The sequence below is a fragment of the Panthera pardus genome, unplaced genomic scaffold (genome assembly GCF_024362965.1).
Source record: "Panthera pardus isolate Hobbes unplaced genomic scaffold, ASM2436296v1 HiC_scaffold_15, whole genome shotgun sequence".
NCBI lineage: Eukaryota > Metazoa > Chordata > Mammalia > Carnivora > Felidae > Panthera > Panthera pardus.
Genome location: NW_026526710.1, coordinates 13,699,208 through 13,722,699, shown reverse-complemented (window position 1 = coordinate 13,722,699; position 23,492 = coordinate 13,699,208). Strand labels below are relative to the sequence as shown.

General features: G+C 49.2%; 2 protein-coding genes across 4 annotated transcripts; both read right to left on the bottom strand.

Annotated features, from left to right (window-relative positions):
* Window positions 1-2,228: 2,228 nt before the first annotated feature.
* LOC109277457 (glutathione S-transferase theta-3-like) lies at window positions 2,229-9,096 on the bottom strand. Of its 2 annotated transcripts, XM_019467132.2 has the most exons (5): window positions 8,872-9,096; window positions 7,429-7,516; window positions 5,228-5,378; window positions 3,001-3,177; window positions 2,229-2,668 (listed from the first exon to the last, which is right to left on the bottom strand). In XM_019467132.2, the coding sequence occupies exons 1-5, from the start codon at window positions 8,981-8,983 to the stop codon at window positions 2,474-2,476; spliced, it is 723 nt and encodes a 240-aa protein (XP_019322677.1). In that variant the 5' UTR covers window positions 8,984-9,096; the 3' UTR covers window positions 2,229-2,473. The 2 variants fall into 2 exon arrangements, with proteins under 2 accessions (XP_019322677.1, XP_019322678.1); XM_019467133.2 differs by lacking the exons at window positions 3,001-3,177; window positions 5,228-5,378 and adding an exon at window positions 6,758-6,765 and having other exon boundaries at window positions 2,229-2,660; window positions 8,872-9,093.
* A 2,296-nt stretch (window positions 9,097-11,392) lies between these two features.
* Window positions 11,393-23,445, bottom strand: LOC109277454 (glutathione S-transferase theta-1). Of its 2 annotated transcripts, XM_019467127.2 has the most exons (5): window positions 23,248-23,444; window positions 21,337-21,424; window positions 20,609-20,759; window positions 12,049-12,225; window positions 11,393-11,863 (listed from the first exon to the last, which is right to left on the bottom strand). In XM_019467127.2, the coding sequence occupies exons 1-5, from the start codon at window positions 23,357-23,359 to the stop codon at window positions 11,669-11,671; spliced, it is 723 nt and encodes a 240-aa protein (XP_019322672.2). In that variant the 5' UTR covers window positions 23,360-23,444; the 3' UTR covers window positions 11,393-11,668. The 2 variants fall into 2 exon arrangements, with proteins under 2 accessions (XP_019322672.2, XP_019322673.1); XM_019467128.2 differs by lacking the exon at window positions 21,337-21,424 and having other exon boundaries at window positions 23,248-23,445.
* Window positions 23,446-23,492: the final 47 nt, after the last annotated feature.

The following is a 23,492-nucleotide window of genomic DNA, read 5'->3' as shown; positions in this document are numbered from 1 at the left end:
TTTTTGTTTTGTTTTGGTTTTTGTTTTTTGTTTTTAACAGAGAAAAGGGAAGAATTGGGAAGGACTGTTAAAAAAGTACGTGGTAATAAACTGGGAGTTAAAAGTGCAATGGCTTTTCAATAGCAGAGCTGTGACAGTCTCATTGGCTGAACTGTTTCCGGGCGGGGATCTTTGTTTCCCCTGCGGGTGTATGTAGTCTTCTCACCTTGGGAATGCAAGGTCTCTTCCTTTTGGAGTGGTAAAGGGTTGCGAGGAGGAATAGGTGTGAGAACTCCCCCTTCTGGCCTCCCAACTTTATTTTAAATGAAGGTTCCTTTATTGAGTTTCACAGAATGTGAGTCTGAACACACACGCAGAACACACACACACCTGTGTGAGACCTTTCCCAGTCTCCATCCCAATTTTTTTTTTTTTTTTTTTTTTTTTTTGCCACGTTACCACCATTTCCAACTTAGGCAACTTCACATTATATGTGAAAATCTGCACTTCTCTTGACCAGGAGCCAAGTGACACTTGTGAATTCAGGTGAGGCTGGGTAGAGAACTCTGGCTCACCACAGACATCTATCTGCCTTTGTGCCCTCTTGCACCTGTGGTAACCTTGTTTCATGCTGAAGTACTATCCACCAAGGGGGTGAAAGCCAGGTCCTAGCCAAACTGCCAGCCATGTTTACAGTACCCTATATTTTTATAGTCAAAACAAAATGTGTGACTTAGCACATGGAAACCTGTTGATATGGCTAAACATGGTACTCTCATCAGTGTTGCAAAGTTGTCTGAATTGTAAATGAAAATACAGTTGAAATTGTGTGGGTGTGGGGGCGCCTGGGTGGCTCAGTCGGTTAAGCCTCCGACTTCGGCTCAGGTCACGATCTCGCGGTCCGTGAGTTCGAGCCCCGCGGCAGGCTCTGGGCTGATGGCTCGGAGCCTGGAGCCTGTTTCCGATTCTGTGTCTCCCTCTCTCTCTGCCCCTCCCCCGTTCATGCTCTGTCTCTCTCTGTCTCAAAAGTAAATAAACGTTAAAAAAAATAAAATAAAATAAAAGAAATTGTGTGGGTGTGTATAAATAATCTCAATTACACTTCTAAAATTCTATGTGGGTGTGCATATTAAAGGAGCCTTGGGGCGCCTGGCTGGCTCAATCAGTGAAGCATGCGACTCTTGATCTCAGGGTTGTAGGTTCGAACCCATGTTGTGCATAGAGATTACTTAAAAAAAAAAATCTTAAGAAAAAAAAAAAGATGGGGCGCCTGGGTAGCCCAGTCGGTTGAGCGTCTGACTTCAGCTTAGGCTGTGAGTTCAAGCCCCACATCAGGCTCTGTGCTGACAGCTCAGAGCCTGGAGCCTGCTTCAGATTTTGTGTCTCCCTCTCTCTCTGACCCTTGCCTGCTCTCTCTCTCTCTCTCTCTCTCAAAAATAAACATTAAAAAATAAAAGGTGGGGCGAGCCTCCATGAGAAGGCAGGCAGGCTGAGAGGCTCTGTTCAGGACCCAGTCCCATTAGCAGTTTGTTGGATGACTAGGCTATCAGAGAGTCTAGAACACAAGACAGGTGGATTGTGATAATCTTGAGGAGAAAGGAGAGGGACAGGTGGCAAGTCTGGGACCCAGGGTGGGGCATAGATAAGACATTGGTTGGGGTTATGAGTAGGCTTGGGAGAGCGAGGCCTCTCAGCAGCACCCAGAGGGCCAGGAACTAATCTGGGACTTCCCTCCTTGCAAGGCACTTCATAAACCAACCTTCCACCCCACCTCTGGGAGACAGCATCACCCCAGAGGGATGACAGAGACCTAAGAGATGAAGTCCATGTCCGATTCAGACATCCCTTCCCCAGGTCAACCCCCAGCTGAGACAGGTGCTCAGCCCAGGGGGTGTGGAACCAACTCTGTTCTAGGACTGAAAGAGGGAAGGTCTGGGGCTGAGGAGCCCCGGGGGTCACCGGACTTGGCCTGGGGCTAGGGAAGTCAGGGAAGTCTCACTGGAGAAACAACATGGTGACAAATGCCTAAAGACTAGGAGGGGCACCAGGCAAGGTGAGGAGGGGTCCTATAAGCAACAGAAACAGCCTGAGCTAAGGCCAGGAAGTGGAGGTGGGGGTGGCAGCTGGGAGAAGGGGTCTAAAATGATGGGCTACTGTGTGCAACCAGAAGGGGGTGCCCTGGAGGGGTGGGCAATGCAAAGTTCAATGATTCATACTTTAGCCTCAGAGCAGTAAGGCACCACCAGAAGTTTCAAACACAAGGGGGACAAATATGTGTTTACTAAAGCTCTTTCCAGGGGTCACATGAAGCCAGGGTGGAAGGGGCAGGAGTGGAGTGAGGAGACAGACAAAAGGAGGAATGAAGATCTCATGCATGGAGGGAACTAAGGGCCAGAGGCTGGACAGCAGGCCTTGCTCATAGCCTAGGAGGGGCGATTCCATCTCTTCTTCCAACAACAGAGTCTCCATCGTCTCTGCAGGCCTGGTCCTCCACTCACTGCAACAAAACCTGCACCGAGGGCTTCAGCTTCTCCTTTATGGCACTGTCTGCTGGAGGCAAGTCCTTGGCCTTCATGACAACTGCATGTGCCTCCTGAAAGAGGTCCTTTCCCACGGCGGCCTCCACGCGTTGGCGCCATGCAGCCAGCTTGGGTCGGCTTTTGAAGACTTGGCAGCCAGCACTGACAGGCTATGGGGAGAGGGAGCCAGGTGGAGTGGCTACACATGGACAAGCACGAGGCAGCATGACCTGGTCGAGGGATTCCCCTGGGTGGGTTTTCCCTCCTCTGCCACATATGGAATAGGCTGGAGGTTCTCTCCCAGGAGACACTAGGAAGCTTCTCAATATCACTGCAAGATAGGGTCTTGAAGCCCCATTTTACAGATGAGAACACTGAGGCTCAGAGAGGGAAGTGACTTGCCCAGGGCCGCACAGTCAGAAAGGGCAATGTGAGCTGGTATGTTGGCACCCTCCCAGGACACCCCACTGCCCAGTGGACCACCCTCCCCCATGGCACTCACATGCATCAGCTCCGTGATGGCCACCAAGTCAGCCACTGAGATGTGGGGTCCAGCAAGGAAGTCTTGGTCCTTTAGGAATTTGTCCTCGAGCAGCTGCAGGCACCTTTCCAGCTCAGCCAGAGTAGATGCCAATGTCTCAGGGGGCACCTGTTCGCCCAGGAACACTGGGAACATCATCTGGTGGGTGGGCAGGCAGAGAAAGGGCTCAGGGTCTGCCCAAAGCGCAGGCCGGTTCCTGCTCTCATCCAATCTATCACCAGGCCTTCAAATTTCTCCTCACACTCACCCACTCCATCCACCCACGGCCACCACCAGCCCAGGCCTCATCTCCTACTCCAACCTGGACAGCCTCCACCACTCCCTAGGTCCTCCTGCAGGGCAGCCGGGGGTGGGGGGGTGGGGGGGGGGTGCAGAACGGGGATCTTCTGCAATCCCAGTTTGCCCATATCACCCCCTGCATAAAGCCTTCCATGGCTCCCCACTACCCTCACCATGAAAGCCTACACCAGGTGCCTTCTCAGCACCACAGTCACCCTCTCCCCACTCCCCACCTCCTCCTCCACCCCAGGCTTCTCAAATGGGACAACGCATGCAAATCCTTCTGGGATCTGATTAAAGTGCACGTTCCTAATCTGTATGCCTGTGTGGTGCTTGAGACTGTGCATTTCCAAGCTCCCAGGTGGTGCTGATGCTCCTGGTCCCTGGTCCACACTTTGAGTAGTGAAGGTCTATATTCACTCTACTTGACTACTCTCCATTCTGCCTTCAAACGCACCAGGCTCCTGCCCCTACCAGCTTGAGGGGGCTCCTCTCTCAGCCCCAAGAGGCTTCAAGGAAGGCATTTCTAAGGTTACAGAAACCTGCGTTTTGCCCAACGACCCTTCAGAACAATGATTCTCTACCTACAGCAGAGTATGAGCATGCCCATCGCATGCTCCCTCACATGCACAGGGCACCCACTGTGTGCTGGGCCCTTTGTAAGTACCCTAAAAATAATAACTCAGGGCACACATTTCAAAAACATCTGTACATCTGATGGGTAAAAATGGTATCTGTGTCCTGCTTAGATGTGCATTTACTTGATTCTTAGGTTAAATGTATTTTCATCCATTTAATGACCATCTCTCTCTGTCCTTCAATTAAATCCCTGCTGGTTTCTTGTGCCCATTTTTCTCCTGTGCCTTTGTTTGATGGCATTCTGAGAGCATCTTAAATAATAAGAATGTTACTTCTGGGGTGTTTCTTCTGTTAAGCATCCAACTTCAGCTCAGGTCATGATCTCACGGTTTGTGGGTTTGAGCCCCAGGTCAGGCTCTGTGCTGACAGCTCGGAGCCTGGAGCCTGCTCCCGATTCTGTCTGCCTCTCTCTCTGCCCCTCCCCTGCTCATGCTCTGTCTCTTTCTGTCTCTCAAAAATAAATACACGTTAAAAAAATTTTTTTTAAAGAATGTTACTTCTTTCAGGGTACCTGGGTGGCTCAGTCGGTTAAGCATCCAACTCTTGATTTCAGCTCAGGTCATGATCTCATGGTTGGTGAGATTAAGCCCTGCATCAGGCTCTGCACTGACAACATGGAGCCTGCTTAGGATCCTCTCTCTCCCTCTCTCTCTGTCCCTCCCCTGGTCCTTCTCTTTGCTCTCTCAAAAGAAATAAACTTAAAACATTTTTTTTGAAAAAAAAAAAAAAGAATGTTACTTCTTTATAGCAAATCCTTGCCAGTTTTTTGCTTATTTTAAGTCTAATTCTTTCCTCTTACACAAAATCATTGTATGTGTACAATCTGTTAGGCTCTTCTTTGAGTTTTTCAGTGTTCTTAGGCTTAGAAATCCTTGAATACCCAGAAATCGGATCAACTTTATTGAGATGTCTCCTCATCTCTGCTTAGTTTAAGATTTTTCATTTAACACTTCCCTACTTGAAAAGTATGTGTGTGGTTAGAGGGTTTGGCTTTTTTTGTCTCCCAAAAGGCAATGTCTCCAGGCAGTCTGGAGGATGCCAAAGGGCATAAAATTGATTCTCACCAGCTCAAGAATCAGAGCACATTGGGCAAAGTCAACTCCCTAGTTCTGCCTCGGTTTCCCCTCTGGGAAACAAGTTGGTTGGACTAGGGAGTCTCTGGGATTCTAGAATTTGGTGTTCTAAGGCCTCGGTTCTGAACAAAATGTTTTAAACAGAAAGCACTGTCCCTTGAGCATCCTAGAAGAGTCCCCGTCCTGCCATAGCTCACCTTCTGCCACATGGCTCGTGTGCAACTATTCCGTAGGGCCGTGTGCTGCCATGCTAGGTACTCGTCCACACGGGCACGGGCCTGCAGGTCCTGAGGGTACCAGTGGTCAGGGACCTCATACTTGCGACACAGATACAACAGGATGGCCACACTGGGGGACACGGAGGGGGCGGGAACATGTACTAGTCACTCTTCAGCCACTCCATAGGGGCCAGCCCACACTGCTCACATCTCCCCAACTCCTACAGATGGAGCATTTCACTATCTCCATGGTACAGAGGAGGAATGTGAGGCTCAGAGAGGTTAGGTGACTGCCTTGAATCACACAGTTCTACATTAGGCCATCCTACCATCTGAACTAAGGGCACCAAGTGAAAAACAACATGTCTTAGGATTTCAGAAGGAGGGGGGTGGGGAACTCAGAGAAAGCTTCCATGAGGAAGGGGCAACCCAACATGGTTCTTGAAGGACAAGAGCAACTCAGATACCACTCCCCACCATATCCAATGCACGGCCACGCCAGGAGCAAGGCCAAGTCCTCTGACACTCCCTGGGGTTCAGACAAGGCCTCCCAGGTGAACGGGTCACTGCTTCCCACCGTATCCCATCTCCTCTCTACCTGCCCAAAGCCTCCAGCACCCTCCCCCAGGAAGCCCTCCCTGACCTCCCCCCTCCCTCCTCTCCCTCCACCATGTCTGGCCTGTGCATCATATCTGGCCAGAGCACGATGCCTCCATGGATGTTGGATTATCCAGCGGCCAGATGTTCTGGAGCCAAGTGGAATGTGAATCTGGCTCTACCATGGAGGTACTATGTGGCTTCGGTAAAGGATACCATTCAGCTGCCAACCTTGAGGCTGGCCTGGGCTCTCATCTCTTCCACCCACCTCCAGCTCTTCAGCAAACTTAGGTTTGACCTTCAAGGGCATCCAGAACTGACCACTACTTCCCCCTACCTCACCACCTTGGTCTGCGGTCCCAGGACCTCTCTCCTGGATTAGCACAGTACCTTCTCAACCCAGCCAGAGGGATCCTTTAAAACCTAAGTCGGGGGCACCTAGGTGGTTCAGTCAGTTAAGCATGTGACTTTGGCTCGGGTCATGATCTCAGTTTGTGAGTTTGAGTCCCACTTGGGGTGAGCTTCTGTCCCACTTCAGGTGAACTCGAGCCCTGCTTCGAGTGAGCACAAGCCTCCCCCTGGGTGAGCTCCAACCCCGCTTCTCTCTCTCCCTCCTCTCTCTCTCTGTCTCTGCCCCTCATGGGATTCTCTCTCTCCCTCTCTCTCCACCCTCACTCACTTGCCAACCCCCGTTTTAAAACAACAACAACAACAACAACAACAACAACAACAAAAACAAGAAACCTAAGTCAGACCTCAGCTTTCCTCTGCTTAAATTCCTCCAATGGTCCCATCTTACCTACAGTAAAAGCCAATCTTCCTGGCCCCACATGCTACCCTGAGACCTCAGCCCTTGCTTTCTCCCCTTGCTTACCCTAGCCACACTGAATGCCTTGCCTCTTCTACCTGTACCCCAAGCACTGTCTCACCCCATAGCATTTGGCTTTGCTGTTCCCTCCAGCCAGAACACTCTTCCCTACATACCTTGCATCTCTGTTCCTGCAGGTCTCTGCCCAGATGCCTCCTCTTCAAGGGGCCCTTCACTCAACATCCTACTCAAAATCGCACCCACCCTCACTCTTACCCTAGTTATTTCCTCCATGGCACCTGTCACCACGGGATGTGTTACACCTTTACAGAGATTATCACTCCCCCCTTGTAGAATATGAGCTCCATGAGGGTAAGGGCTTAGAATTTGTTCACTGCTTTGGCCCTAGGGCCTGGATATTTCCTGGCCCTGCTGGGTGCCCAGCAAATAGCCACTGAAGCTCTCTGGGTGTTCTCTTGACATCCAGGGCAATAGGACTTGCTCCCAAGATTTGTAGAAGAGTAGCTCTGCAGCTACTTCTCAATATTTTGTGCAAGTGCCTCCCCTCACCCGGCCTCAGTTTCCTCATTTGTACCATGCCGGGGAGAGTGGAGATGCCATGACTTCAGCAGCCCCTCCCAGCCCCAGGCTCCTCTGCCTGCTGGGGCTGGCACAGGCGCTCAGGGCACACAAGCTGTGGTCCAAGCCATCAACGGTAGACACCCAAATGGCTGACCGGCCTCACAAGGCCTGTAGCAGCCTGGGGACCTGATACCTCTCAGCCAAGGTGAAGTCCCCATCCTTCAAGGCTGGCACCTTCTTCAGGGGGTTCACCTGGGCAAAAGCATCGCTGTGGTGCTGACCTGTGGGAGAGACCAGTGAGGCGGGTGAGGAGAACCCTAAGCCCTCTGAGGTCTCTGCCCAACCCCCACCTCAACATCCGGGCACCAGCTCTTTCCAAGGCCCCTATCTGGGCGGGGCAGCGGGAAGGAGAACACTCTGCTGGTCACCAGATCACAGGCCCTGACCTCCCCAGCAGAGGCCCACCCTTCCTGTGTCCACCCCCTTGGAAATCTGGGCCAAATCAGCTTGGGCAAGGAGAGAGGGCGATTGCCAGCAGCTGTAATCCAGCCCCACCCCCAACCAAGTCCATCCATTTGTCGGACACTCCAGCCTCCTCCCTGGGCTCTAGGCTTGCCCCCTTCAGCCATCTTCCTATGCCGGGTGGGTGACCTGTCCACACCACAAAGCTCCACACACACCTGCTCCCAGCCCTCAGTGCAGCCTCGTTCTCTCCAGGAGCCTCTGTCCCATTCAGTCACCCAGACTCCACCAGCTTAGCTCCTCTTTCTTTCTGGTGCCAAACCCTCACGGCTCCTTCCCCAGTGGGTGTTCCCAGGTCTGACTCACTTCTGCATTCCTGGAGCTGGGCCAGTGCTGGGAGGTGCGACAATCCCTGTGTGTGGAGTCAGAGCGATTCCACGAAACAGGCTCCCGCCTGGCCATAGGGCCCTCTTTGCCCTTCTACTGGGTGAAGACAATCACCGCCACCCATTCTCCCTCCAGAAAATGCCTCCGTGCCCAGCCTCCATCCCAAAGAGGGCTAAAAAGGTGGAGTAAGGTGGCAGCATAGCAGTTGGTGTCCCAGGTTGGGGACACCAAAGACAAGGTGGGCAGGCTGAGCCAAGAAGGGGTCTCCCTCCTGGCCTGCCCAAGGATAGGCCTACTGTCCGATTACAGCCCTGCCTCCTCCACTGGATCCTGTAAATGTGGAGGGGAAGTAGGCAGGCGTAGGTAGAAGTAAAGAGGGGACGGGCTCCAAGTGGAACAGCCTTCTCTTGCTGACAGATGCAGAAATTCCAGAGATGCGGGCTACTCCAATAAAGAAATGAGAAGGCAGTTTCATGGTTTCCTACAAGCCCCGGTGTGGGGGTGTTGGCGCACTCACTCTGGTTCCCCACGCACCCCCCTTCCCGTCCCCCGCGCCCCCCACTGCTCTCTGTCTGCTCTGCTCCCTCTTAACCTGTATTTTGAAAAAATGTTTCGTAGTCACTAAGCAAAGATCGGGGCTGTTGAAAAATACACCACCGATAAGTGATGTCACGGCTTCCGTACTGGAAAGTGACCCTTCCAGTCGCTCTGCGGCGCGCGGCCCGGCGGGGGTCCTTCAGCGCACGGGCGGCCCTGCCCTCAAGGCCTGTCTGCCGGCCAGGCCCACCTTTGAGCAGCTCCACCGTGCGCAACTCGAAGGGGATGCCGTTCTTCTTGGCGAAGATGTAGACGGCGCGGCAGGGCTGGGATATTAAGTCCAGGTAGAGCTCTAGGCCCATGGCGAGAGCGGAGGACCCGACCCCGGGGTCGCGCCTAGGGTACAAGACCGGGAACAGCAACGGCTGGCGGGAACGGCCAAGAGCCCAGCGCAATCCGCAGTCCGGGTGAGGAGTTGAGCCCTCCTCTGAGCCCTGCCACACCCTCCCCGCCCATTGGATGGCTCCGGAGAACTTTGGACCAATCAGAGACACCCCAGCTCTCCCTCGTTCCCTCACCGGGAATCCCTGTAGCGGTTCTCTCGGTAGCACTGGGAGACTTGGTCTCTGACCCGAGCCTTTGCTGCCAGGTCACACCTCTTCTCCTGACCTCAATATCTACCTGGGGTTGGGGAAATCAAATAACTATGTCCTGGTTTAGGGGTTACAGGGAACGCATTGCAAAGGAGAACACTGCTTTCTGGTGTTGCTGAAAACAGCAGACTGCGCTTCGCTTATCTAGTTAATGTGTATCTGGCGGGCACTCACTTCGCTTATCTAGTTAATGTGTATCTAGGGGTTAGGTCCTGCCGGTACCCATAAATTCCTTGGGTCATGTTATCCCATGGAATATTTTATCCTGCCTTAACTTGTTTTTCTGCGCGTTTTCTATACGTTCTTCCTGGCACATAGCCCACGGACGTATTGCACAATGTTTCCCTAAATGTATGCTCAATAACGGGAGCTTGAGAGCAACTCTGGGAGACTTCCCTTAGCCTCCCCCTCACCTCTCCTGACTTGCACGGAGTCTGGAGTAATCCTTTCTGCCGTCCTCAGCTTTGCTGGACGAAGCCAAAAGCCGAACCCACACTGGGACAGTGAAGGATGATAATGGGAACAGGACGTCAAGGACGCTTCCAGCACGGAAGGTCAGTGAATTTAGCAGCGGAAAGGGCTTGGCTGCCTTCCATTGGCCCAAGCCACCTCCTCAGACTGAGAGAGGAGGGGCTTCTGATTCCCGGGGAACACAAAGGGAGGCAGAGAAAGGAGGTGCAGTAGCCTCCCCTATGGCCAGTGCTCAGGATGGAGGCTGGGGAGGTTTCTGGACCCCAACTCACTGCGGAGGCCAGGCCCACACTACTGGAAAGAATGAGCCACCCCTCCCTAATCCCTGGGGTCATATTCCTTACACTCCAGCTAATCCCTCTAGCAAATGGCAGGAACCCATGGGGCCCACCTAGTGACTTGCAGGGGGACTGAAACTTCCCCAGCTCCTTTGCAGGGCCAAGTCCCTCCAACTGACACCGTGGGGGCTCCTGAGGTCTGTGGCTATGGACCCCCATTCCCTAAGAGAGGCTCTTGGAGTAAGAAAATCCTGCCCCCAAAGCCAAGATTCAGAAAAAGCCCCTTGACAAGAGGATGTTATTGGAAAATTTAAGAATAGTTTGGCCTCCCTGATCCCCTAAATTCCCCGTTTATGTAAAACCTATTTCCCCAGGAGAGTGCCTTCACAGCCTAGTGCTGGAGCCCTCTCCAAACTGGAAGGGGCCATGTTCTCCAGTCCCTTCATTGCCCTGCCCTCTTGCACAAATCGCCTTTGGCAGGATTACTATAATATCCAATCTCCCTGCTTCCTCTCTGGCCATCCTCCAGTCCAACCCCCCGCATCCAGCCAGAATATTATTTTAAAATGCAATCTATGGGGCGCCTGGGTGGCTCAGTTGGTTGAGTGGCTGACGTCGGCTCAGGTCATGATCTCGCAGTCCGTGAGTTCGAGCCCTGCGTCGGGCTGTGTGCTGACAGCTCAGAGCCTGGAGCCTGTTTCAGATTCTGTGTCTCCCTCTTTCTCACCCTCCCCCGTTCATGCTCTGTCTTTCTCTGTCTCAAAAATAAATAAACGTTAAAAAAAAAATGCAATCTAGTGGGGTGACTGCCTGGCTCAGTCGGTAAAGCATGTGACCCTTAATCTCAGGGTTGTGAGTTGAGGCCCCACATTGGGTGTGGAGCCTACTTAAAATAAAATATAAGTAACTAAGTAAATGAATAAATAAATAAATAAATAAATAAAATGCATTCTCAGCACACTATGCCTGTTTATGGTTTACAGATCATAGGCATGGCCTTTAAGGCCTGCATAATTGATTTCCTGACCAGGAGAGCTGCTATTTGGATTTTCCCCTCCTGACCAATCCTGCAGAACACAGGCAGGACACATGAGCTACAGCACTTGGTGCCAAAGGGCCATATCCTGGGAGGTTGGCCCAGCCAACCGATTGATCACCATGCCTACAGCCACCACATATGGGATGCCTGCTGCCCTCTGTGCTGACAAATCACTTTCTCCAAGAACTAGAAGATTAGAGAGCGTTTGTTCATTTCACTCCTGGAAACCATCACGGAGAAGCTGACCCATAGGGCTTAGGAAAGGGGGTTGTCTTTGGGATAGAGAAGAAGACGAGGGCCAGGACAGAAGGTCAAATAAATCACACACTATTAGAAGCACAGGCTCAGGCTGAGCCCAGGTTTATTTCCTAAACTGAAAACGAAATGCAGTGATTAAAGGAGATAAGATCTGGGTGTTCCGTTCTCATTGTGGCTTTCAGGCCGCTGTGGAAGATGGTGTGGGTGTAGGGATCTAACCTGGGGAGCAGAGGGGCAGTGGGACTCAGGCAAGTCACTCCTGCCCTCTGAGCCAACCTCCCATGGGAGATTGGAAATGAAGATGCTTTGCGAACTATCCTGGACAGAGCAGGTACAAGGCTTCCTGGCTCACCGGATCATGGCCAGCACTGCAGGCATCAGCTTCTGCTTTATGGTGGGGTCTGCAGGTGGAGAGTCCTTGGCCTTCAGGATGACCTCATGGGCCTCCCGGAAGAGATCCTCTCCCACTGCTGCCTCCACACGCCGGCACCATGCAGCCAGCTTGGGTCTACCTTCAAAGACTTGGCAGCCAGCACCCACAGGCTGTAGGGAGAAAGAGAACAGGATGGGGGTGGGTTGGCAAGGTCAAGAATGGCAGCATCTGCCCGGTGTGGGGGCCACATAGCTCCAGAAGAGGTTTCCATAGATAAGCACAGCCAGTGGCAAGACTTCAGCAACTCCCCAGGGCCCTCCCCACCGAGCAGGCCCACCCTATCCATACCACTCACATGCATCAGCTCTGTGATGGCTACCAGGTCAGCCAGGGAGACATGGGGCCCAATGAGAAAGGCCTTGTTCTGGAGGAACTTGTCCTCAAGCAACTGCAGGGTCACATCCAACTCAGCAAGGGTGGTCGCCAGCATCTCAGGAGATACTGGCTCACCCAGGAAAACAGGGAACATCACCTGGTAGGTGGGGAAGCAAAGCAAAGGGTTAAGGGCCAGCCCAGCCAGCCTCAGGGGCAGGAAGGCATGTGTGCCTCCCCACCCCAGTTTGAGCTGCTTTCTGGCTGCATGCACCTCTCTTCTATAGCCTGGGTAGGCCTGCAGGGAAACTCCCAGAGGACCATCTTTCCCAGAAATATTCCTTCTTCTGTGATCTCTGATGGCTGAACCTCAGGAGCATCCAACAGAAGGACTCAAAGGGGACCTGAACAATGAGTTTTATATTTTGGAAGTAGGTATTAGGCTTGGGAACAATCTATTTTATAACATCTTTCCCCCTGAATATAAAGCCAGTACCTCTTACTGTATAAGTAATTAGGAAGATAAGCTAATAAGATTTCCACTCTGCCACTTATAGAGTGTGTGGACCCAAAACAAAATCCTCAAACACTCTGAACTTCAGTTTCCCCGTCTATAATATAGGAATAATAATAGTGCCATGACTCCTCTTGTAAATGGAAAAGTGGGGCCCAGAGAGGCACCGTCACTTGCCTGAAAGGCACAGCCAAGAAAAGACTAAGTCAAGAGTAGAACCAACATTTTCTGAGGGACTAAGGGGGAGGGCCAAGAAAGAGTGGTGTCCAGGATTCCAGGAGGAAGGTGTTTTAGGGGGAAGCCATCAACAGCCTCAAGGTTGGCAGAGCTGTCTGGGAGATACATAGATGGGGATCATGAGAGGGAGGCTTCATGCTTTGTTTGGTAAGGTCATTTGGGAGAGCCTGAGATACAGGTAAACAGATACACAGGACTAGGATCGTACACGAGCCCTGGCTTTGGGCTTCAGTTTCCTCTCCCATACAAGGTAGACAGAATCAACGATCGCCCACTGGTGCCCTGGAGGCCAGTTCTGAGCTAATAACATTGGTCTGGCTACAGAGTTTTTAAAAATATGGATCAGTTGCTGACATTTAACACGGGACATTTCATATGAGAGTCCAGACTTCCAGTTTCTTTTTAATTAAATATCTTTTAATGTTTATTCATTCTTGAGAGAGTGAGACAGAGAATGAGCAGGGGAGGGGCAGAGCAAAAGAGGGACACAAAATCTGCAGCAGGCTCCAGGCTCTGTGAGCACAGAGCCCGATGTGGGGCTCGAACCCACGAGCTATGAGATCATGACCTGAGCCGAAGTCAGACGCTTAAACTTAACTGACTGAGCCACCGAGGTGCCCCTCCAGCTTCTTTTGAATGTAAAGGGTGCTGGCCATACGGTATCCCTGCTCAGTATCTAAGGCTGATGTTCATGGGCTCTCAGTCTGCAGAACCCCACCTAGGCCTCTTCCCTCTATTTATTATCCGCCTCACCCCTGCAAGAGGTTGTGGACTCTCTACATTTCCCTTCTGTTCCAATTTGGTAGATTAAAAATTCTTAGGGTTTTAAAAAGTGGTTTTGTTCCCCTTTATTATTTTTTTTAAGATTTTATTATTTTTTGGAGAACTATAGACCAATTTCCCTGATGAACATGGATGCAAGAATACTCAACAAGATATTAGCCAACCAGCTCCAACAATAAAACATTAAAAAAATTATTCACCACGACCAAGTGGGATTTATACCTGGGATGCAGGGCTAGTTCAATATCCGCAAAACAATTAATGTGATTCATCACATCAATAAAAGAAAGGACAAGAACCATATGATCCTCTCAATAGATGCAGAGAAAGCATTGGACAAAATACAGCATCCTTTCTTGATAAAAACCCTCAAGAAAGTAGGGATAGAAGGATCATACCTCGAGATCATAAAAGCCATACATGAACAACCCAACGCTAATATCATCCTCAATGGGGAAAAACTGAGAGCTTTCCCCCTAAGGTCAGGAACAAGACAGAGATGTCCACTCTCACCACTGTTATTCAACATAGTATTGGAAGTCTTAGCCTCTGCAATCAGACAACAAAAGAAATAAAAGGCATCCAAATTGGCCAGGAGGAGGTCAAGCTTTCACTCTTCACAGATAACATGATACTCTATATGGAAAACCCGAAAGATTCCACCCAAAAACTGCTAGAATTGATTCATGAATTCAGCAAAGTTGCAGGATATAAAATCAATGCACAGAAATCGGCTGCATTCCTATACACCAACAATGAAGCGACAGAAAGAGAAATCAAGGAATCAATCCCATTTACAGTTGCACAAAAACCATAAAATACCTAGGAATAAATCTAACCAAAGAGGTGAAAAATCTATACACTGAGAACTATAGAAAGCTTATGAAAGAAATTGAAGAAGACACACAAAAAATGGAAAAAGATCCCATGCTCCTGGATAGGAAGAACAAATATTGCTAAAATGTCAATACTACCCAAAGCAATCTACATATTCAATGCAATCCCTATCAAAATAACACCAACATTCTTCATAGAGCTAGAACAAATAATCCTAAAATTTGTATGGAACCAGAAAAGACTCTGAATAGCCAATGCAATCTTGAAAAAGAAAACCAAAGCAGGAGGCATCACAATCCCAGACTTCAAGCTATACTACAAAGCTATAATCATCAGACAGTATGATACCAGCACAAGAACAGACACTCTGATCAATGGAATAGAATAGAGAACCCAGAAATGGATCCACAAATGTATGGCCAACTAATCTTCGACAAAGCAGGAAAGAATATCCAATGGAATAAAGACAGTCTCTTCAGCAAGTGGCGCTGGGAAAACGGGACGGCGACATGCAGAAGAATGAACCTGGACCACTTTCTTACACCATACACAAAAGTAAACTCAAAATGGATCAAAGACCTCAATGTAAGACATGAAGCCATCAAAATCCTTGAGGAGAAAGCAGGCAAAAACCTCTTTGGCCCTGGCCAAAGCAACTTCTTAGCCAACAGATCTTCAGAGGCAAGGGAAAAAAAGCAAAAATGAACTATTGGGACCTCATCAAAATAAAAAGCTTCTGCACAGCAAAGGAAACAATCAGCAAAACTAAAAGGCAACCGACAGAATGGGAGAAGATATTTGCAAACGACATATCAGATAAAGGGTTAGTATCCAAAATCTATAAAGAACTTATCAAACTCAACACCCAAAAAAACAAATAATCCAGTGAAGAAATGGGCAAAAGACATGAATAGACACTTCTCCAAAGAAGACATCCAGATGGCCAACCGACACATGAAAAAATGCTCAACATCATTCACCATCAAGGAAATACAAATCAAAACCACAATGAGATATACCATCTCACACCTGTCAGAATGGCTAACATTAACAACTCAGGCAACAACAGATGTTGGCGAGGATGCGGAGAAAGAGGATCTCTTTTGCATTGTTGGTGGGAATGCAAGTTGGTGCAGCCACTCTGGAAAACAGTATGGAGGTTCCTCAAAAAACTAAAAATAGAACTACCCTATGACCCAGCAATTGCACTACTAGGCATTGATCGAAGGGATACAGGTGTGCTGTTTCGAAGGGACACGTGCACCCCCGTGTTTATAGCAGCACTATCAACAATAGCCAAAGTATGGAAAGCGCCCAAATGTTCAACAATGGATGAATGGATAAAGAATGTATATATATGCAATGGAGTATTACTGGGCAATCAAAAAGAATGAAATCTTGCCATTTGCAACTACGTGGATGGAACTGGAGGGTATTATGCTAAGTGAAATTAGTCAGTCAGAGAAAGACAAAAATCATATGATTTCACTCATAGGAGGACTTTTTTTTTTATTTTTTTTTATTTTTTTTTATTTATTTTTGGGACAGAGAGAGACAGAGCATGAACGGGGGAAGGGCAGAGAGAGAGGGAGACACAGAATCGGAAACAGGCTCCAGGCTCCGAGCCATCAGCCCAGAGCCTGACGCGGGGCTCGAACCCACGGACTGTGAGATCGTGACCTGGCTGAAGTCGGACGCTTAACCGACTGTGCCACCCAGGCGCCCCGCTCATAGGAGGACTTTAAAAGACAAAACAGATGAACATAAGGGAAGGGAAACAAAAATAATATAAAAACAGGGAGGGGGACAAAACAGAAGAGACATAAATATGGAGAATAAACTGAGGTTACTGGAGGGGTTGTGGGAGGGGGGACGGGCTAAATGGGTAAGGGGCACTAAAGAATCCACTCCTGAAATCATTGTTGCACTATATGCTAACTAATTTGGATGTAAATTTTAAAAAATAAAAAATAAAATTAAAATAAATAAATAATTAATTTTTAAAAAGATTTTATTATTTTTTTTTAAGTAATCTCTTCACCCAACACAGGGTGAGATCAAGAGTCACATGCTCTACTCACTGAGCCAGTCAGGTGCCCCTGTTCCTCATTAAATATAAAAGACCATAATCGGGTAATAAATACATTCTGATGTATTCATATAATGAATTACTACAGAGTAGGTTAAAAATGGATAAATTAGATCCACCCATGGCAATATAGAAAAATGCACGTTGCAGAATGATATGGGGAGAACTTACATAAAACTTTAAACACTCAAAGCAAAACTTTATTTTGTTTATGAGTACACATAAATGTAATAATGTATAAAATCGTGAACTGGAAGGACTCCCACCAGATCCCAGAGCTGGGTGGCCTCTCAGGAAGGCATGAGGGCCACCAAGAAGTTTTTTGGCTTTTGTTTTCTGTTTCTGTTATATATAAAATGACAGGAGATAGAACAATAAAGCCAATGACCCATACACTTTAAATGGTTTTTTTTTTTAATGTTTATTTATTTGAGAGAGAGAGACAGACAGACAGAGTGTGTGTGTGTGTGTGTGTGTGTGTGTGTGTGTGTGCAGAGGAGGAGCACAGAGGGGGACAGAGGATCCAAAGTAGGATCCATGCTGACAGCAGAGAGCCTGATGCAGGGCTGGAACTCATGAACCGTGAGATCGTGACCTCAGCCGAAGTTGGATGCTCAACCAACTGAGCCATCCTGGCGCCCCGATGACCCATACACTTTAAAAATGAGGAATCCCATTTCTTATTGGATACCAAAGTCACAAAAACCATAACTCCCATCATAATAATGGTGGAAAGAAAATAATCTTATTTTTCTTTAAAGCCATCAAAGAATTATAGAACTATTTAAAATGGAAAATAAAAGAAAGAACAAAAAATAAAAGAAAAAAAGCCAAGGGTGCCTGGACGACTCAGTCAGCTTGAGCATCTGACTCTTGATTTTTTCTTTTTTTCAATGTTTTTTATTTATTTTTGGGACAGAGAGAGACAGAGCATGAACGGGGGAGGGGCAGAGAGAGAGGGAGACACAGAATCGGAAACAGGCTCCAGGCTCCGAGCCATCAGCCCAGAGCCTGACGCGGGGCTCGAACTCACGGAGCGCGAGATCGTGACCTGGCTGAAGTCGGACGCTTAACCGACTGCGCCACCCAGGCGCCCCTGACTCTTGATTTTGACTCAGGTCACGATCCCAGGGTCATGGGATTGAGCTCCATGTCGGGCTCCTCACTGAGCATGGAGCCTGCTTAAGATTCTCTCCCCCCACCCCCCCGCCCTCTCTCAATCTCAAAAGGTTCAAGCAAGTTGGGCTCTGCGCTGACAGCACAGAGCCTGCCTGGGATTCTCTGTCTCCCTCTCTCTGCCCCTCCCCCTCCTTGCACACACTGTCCATCTCTCTCTCTCAAAAAATAAATAAATAAACCTTAAAAAAAAGTTTCCATATGCTTCGAGACAAATATCTCCTTCTGGGAAAGGGAACGAATGAGAGATAACAACTATCAGGGAGTAATGGTTACCCGGGGAAAATTAGAAGTAACAATTTAAATGTTGCTTGCAGGAGTATTTCTATTTACCAAGAGCTCTAAAGAATGTTGACCATGAAGAGAGGCATCCTGTGACTGTCCACTAAAAAGTGACCATCACAAGATAATGACCGTGGGACTGAAAGATGTTTCCCTGCTCCCAGCCCCTCACCCTTTGGAAAAGTGCCTTTATAAGCTGCACATGTTGGGGGGGGGGGACGGGTGGCAACATTCCTCTTTCTTGTTGGCTCCCCTGTGTACAAGCTATCTCTAATAAACTCTGCCTGTTTTCTTTCTCAGTGTTTATTTTTGTGACATTGAGATTCAAGAACTGGACTCAGGGGTCCAGTAGCATCCATCTCCAAACTCATTCATCATCCCAAACTGAAACTCTGTGCCCATTAAACAACTTCCCTTTCCCTCCTCCCCCCGCCTCAAACCCCGTCCCCTGGTAGCCATCTGTCTACTTTCTCATCTTTATGAACTGAAATAGTCTAGAGATCCCACATAAGTGGAATCATACAGGGGCGCCTGGCTGGCTCAGTCAGAGGAGTGTGCGACTCTTAATCTTGGGGTCATAAGTTCCAGCCTCACGTTGGATATAGAGATTACTAAGAAAAATAAACTTCAAAAAAAAGTGATAAAAAATCTTTAAAAAGATAAAACAAGGGGCACCTGGATGGCTTAGTCCATGGGGCATGAAACTCTTGATCTCAGGGTTGTGAGTTCAAGCCCCATAGTGAGTACAGACATTACTTACAAATAAATTTAAAATCTTAAAAAATAGGGGCGCCTGGGTGGCTCAGTCGGTTAAGCGTCTGACTGTTTCAGCTCAGGTCATGATCTCATGATTCCATGGGTTCGAGCCCCACTTCCGGTTCTGTGCTGACAGCGTAGAGCCTGCTTAGGATTCTCTCTCTCTCTCTCTCTCTCTCTCTCTCTCTCTCTCATTCTCTCTCTCTTTCTCCCTCTCTTTCTCTGTCCCCACCCCCTCTCCCCCCCAACTCATGCTATCTCTGTCTCTCTCAAAATAAATACATAAACTTAACAAAAAGTTTTTAACCTTAAAAAATAAATATAGAAAAGTGGAATCATAGAGTATTTGTCTTTTTCTGTCTGGCTTATTTCACTTAGCATAATGTTTTTAAGGTTTATCCATATGATAACATATTGCATTATTTCCTTCCTTTTTATGGCCGAATAATATTCCTTGGCATGTACATACCACTTTGTTTATCCATTCATCCATCCATGGACACTGGCGTTTCTCCCACCATCTAGCTACTGTGAATAATGGTGTTGTGAACAACAACAGGGGCACCTGTGTAGCTCAGTCGGTTAAGTGTCCAATACTTGATTTCAGCTCAGCTCATGATTGCACAATTCATGAGTTCGAGCCCCACATTGCGCTCCGTGCTGACAGTGCAGAGCCTACTTGGGATATTCTATCTTTCCCTTTCTCTGCCTCTCCTCACCTCAAAATAAATAAATAAACTTAGAAAAAAAAAAAAGATATCTGAAACCAGAGATGAACTGAAACTAACTAAAGCTACAACCTAGCCCACCTCCTGATTAGCTGGAAGAAATTAACCTCATACCATGGCTGCCTGACGGAGGAAAATACAAACTCTTTCTAGAGGCATTTAGTATGTACTTCTATCTCTGACTTCTTTTATTTATTTTTGTAAAGTTTGTATTTATTTATTTATTTATTTATTTATTTATTTATTTATTTTTGAGAGAGAGAGAGAGAGCACAGAGGAGAGAGGCAGAGAGAGAGAATCTTAAGCAGGCTTCATGCTCAGCATGGAGCCAAATGTGGGGCTCAATCCCACAACCCTGGGATCGTGACGTGAGCTGAAATCAAGAGTCAGATGCTCAACCAATTGAGCCACCCAGGCGTCCCTCTACCTTCTTTCAAACATAATATGTAGCACACAATATTAAATTATGAGACATGCAAAAAAAGAAGAAAATGTGACCCATAATCAGGAGGATAAAAAACGGCCAATAGAAATAGGTCCACAGGGGACCAAAGTATTAAAATTAACTGACAAATTGGGGCACCTGGGTGGCTCAGTCGGTTGAGCATCCGACTTCGGCTCAAGTCATGATCTCACTGTTCATGGGTTTGAGCCCCGCGCCGGGCTCTGTGCTGACAGCTCGGAGCCTGGAGCCTGCTTCAGATTCTGTGTCTCCCTCTCTCTCTGTCCCTCCTCTGCTCATGTTCTATCTCCTCTCTCTCTCAAAAACAAATAAACACTCAAAAGAAAAAATCTTTAAAAAAAATAAAAATAAAATTAGCTGACCAAGACTTTTAAGTAATGATTATAAATATGCTAAAGAATTTAGAAGAAAATATGGACTAAGCAGGTATACAGATGGTGAATTTCAGCACAGAAATGGAAACTTAAAAAAGAACCTAGTGGAATTTCTAGAACTGAAAAAAAAAGTATCTCAAATAAAGACTGTATTACATGGGTTTCATAGCATCGTGGGGGCAACAGAAGAAAGAATTAGTGGAGTCAAAGTCAGAGCAGTAGAGACTCTCCAAATGGAAAAGAAGAATGCGATGGTGCTTTAGCCCCTTTGGGGTGATACCCTGACTGACCTCCCCACCCTCACCTTATGCCACAGGGCCCGGAGACAGCTTCTCCGCAGGGTCGTATGCTGCCATGCCAGGTACTCATCCACACGGGCGCAGGCCTCTAGATCCTGGGGGTACCAATGGTCAGCGACTTTATACTTGCGGGTCAGGTAGAGCAGGATGGCCACACTGCAGGGGAGGAAGGACACGGTGCTAGGGGCTTTATACAGAGTCCCTTCTTTAATCTTCCTGACAATGTGCCAAGGTATTTGCCTTATTCTTCAGACAAGGAAGCCATGCTTAGAATAGTGAAGGGACTTGCCCAGGCACAGTTTCAGAAGAGCTGAGAGTCTATCTGAGGCTCATCCTACCACCGGGCAAAAGCCCACAGCAGAATATCCTGCCAAGTGTTCGGAGACAGTTTCTGACCAGAGACCTACCATCAAAGCTAAGCCTTAAAGAAGCTTAGTTCTTCTTAGCCTGCATCCATTCTCATCGTCTGGCATCCAGCCTAGCCTCAGACGGCCTGATTGCTCAAAAAGGCTTTCTTGTCGTCTCTGTTCTCCCTAAAGCATCCTATAGGAAACGCTGGGGGTGCCGCAGGATCATGGAACAGAGCAGACAAGGCCCCTGGAGCTTCCTCCTGCCCTGGGTTATGAAGGTGTTGTGACAGGGGTGGACCTAGAGGGCCCTTGAGTATGCATGAATTGTCTCTAAAATAAAGGGGTAGGCCAAGATGGTTCCAGTGAGGTCTGGTAGCAGTTACCTCTCAGCCAAGGTGAAGTCCCCATCTTTCAAAGCAGGCACCTTCTTCAGGGGGTTCACCTGGGCAAAGGCATCGCTGAGGTGTTGGCCTGCGGAGAGCCCATCATGTTGGGGGAGGGAGTTACCACTGAGGCCTGCATGGCCTGTGCCCACTCCCTCCTATGCCCAGGCCCCAAATTCATGACTTTTCTCCAGCCCCCAGCTGTTCTCCTGCATGGCCTAGGCTGGTGAGGGCCACTTTGGAAGGAACAAGAGACTACTCTGCCAAATGTTGCAAAATGAACCTAGTCAGCCCATGCCAAGTCCCTTTGTGCACAGCCCAAGGTGTAGGATATGATGCTTCAGTTGGGCCTTCGTATGCACCCCACCCATCACCTTTGCACCATCCCCAGCCTCATAAGTTCATATTCAGGGTGCCCCAAGCTTTCAGAGCAGGGTGGCTGTTCACCCTAATGGAGCTCTGACTTCATACAGTGCCCCTTTCCCTGTGGACTCTAAGGTAAGGTCACCAAATACAGAGAAGTGGCCTCTTCCTGGTATCTGTTTACCTGCAAAGAACTTCTACCAGCTCTTCTGTGTCCCCTTATTCACCCTGTCCTGGCCATTAGGGACGCGGGGGTTGGCCCTGCCTTTAGGCTCTGCTGGAGCTGGGACAGTCACATTTTTGTCCCCAAAAGGTACAGCCTAGTGTCCCCGGGGACACAGGCCTCTGCTTGAGCGCATCTGGGTGGTTCCTACTCCTTCAGATGCTGCCAGAGAGAAGCTTCTGAACAGCACTTAAGCTCATTGCCATCCTGCTCAACAGTCTTCAGTGGCTCCCTATTACCCCAGGATCAGGTGGAAGTTCCTCAAAGCCGTATATGATTGCCTTCACCCTCTAGCCTCAAACACACCCACCGTCCTCCCACTTCCCTCCCTGAGACTGCTTCTTCTTCACCAGACACACCTGCCCTCCTCTCCTAGTGAAACACACTGCTCTCTGAACCCTTTATTTAACAGCCTGGCTGGGATGTTCTCTTGTCCCTATGCCTTCTCCCCTATACTCTGTCCCTGGGCAGGACAAGTGGGAAATGCCCTGGAGGGGGGAGAAGATGATGATTCAGGCAGAGGGACAGGCCAGTGCCAAGGCACAAAAGCAGGCAAGGGCCCCACACTGGTGGGGAAGCGATGAGGGGAAAGGCTCAGCCAAGGAGAGTTACCCTACTTGCCCACCCAGGAATACCTGGGTCCTGCCTCCCTCTTACCCCCCAAGTTCCAACTGTGTCCTTGGAGCCTCGGGAGCCTGCCAGAGAAACAAATCCTCCTGTTGAGAGTGCAGGGATCACCAAGCCGCAGCAGCCTTCCCTGCAGTCTCCCCTCAGGCTCCCAGCACACCCCCAGGGGGACCCCCACCCAGCAGGAACAAGAGAGGCAGAGGACAAGGTAAAGCAGGAGAAGGCAAAGCAGAAGGAGGAAGGGACAGAGGGGGACCCCCGGTGCAGACTGGACCAATGCATAGAGCAGGGCTGGAAAGTGAGACCCTGGGACAGTGACCGTTGTTGCCGAATTTCAGCAGTTGGGGGCCACCAAGGAGGGACTCGGCTCCGCCCCGGTCTCTGTGCTCAGCCCTCCCCCTGCCCCCATCTCTGTTCTGGAGGTCCTCTATCCCTATGTCCAGGTGTAGCCTTCCTTTTTGCTCACGACGTCTCTCTTTTTCAAGTTCTCCACCCCTCTACTCGGCCTCCGCCGAGCCTCATCGCCTACTCGGTGGGACGGAGCACTGTTTTGGGGATGAATCTCTGATCTCCCTGGCGGCTCACCTTTTCCGGCGATGGCCCCGAGAAGGAGTTGGCGCCGGAGGTCCTTTTAAGCAATATTTGGCCTCCCCGTTCCTCCCCGATCTCTCGATTCCCAAACCCGAGCCTCGGCCCACCTTTGAGCAGCTCCACTGTGCGCATCTCGAAAGGAATGCGGTTCTTCTTGGCAAAGATGTAGATGGCGCGGCAGGGCTGGGACAGCAGGTCCAAGTACAGCTCCAGGCCCATGGCGGGGCGGAAAGACCCGACTCGTGACCCGAGGGACTCTGCAAACCCCAAGCTGCCAGGGAACTCACACGCAGTCCTCGCGGCCACGCCCCACCGGCCACCACTCCCCATTGGGCAGCTCCGGGCACCCCGG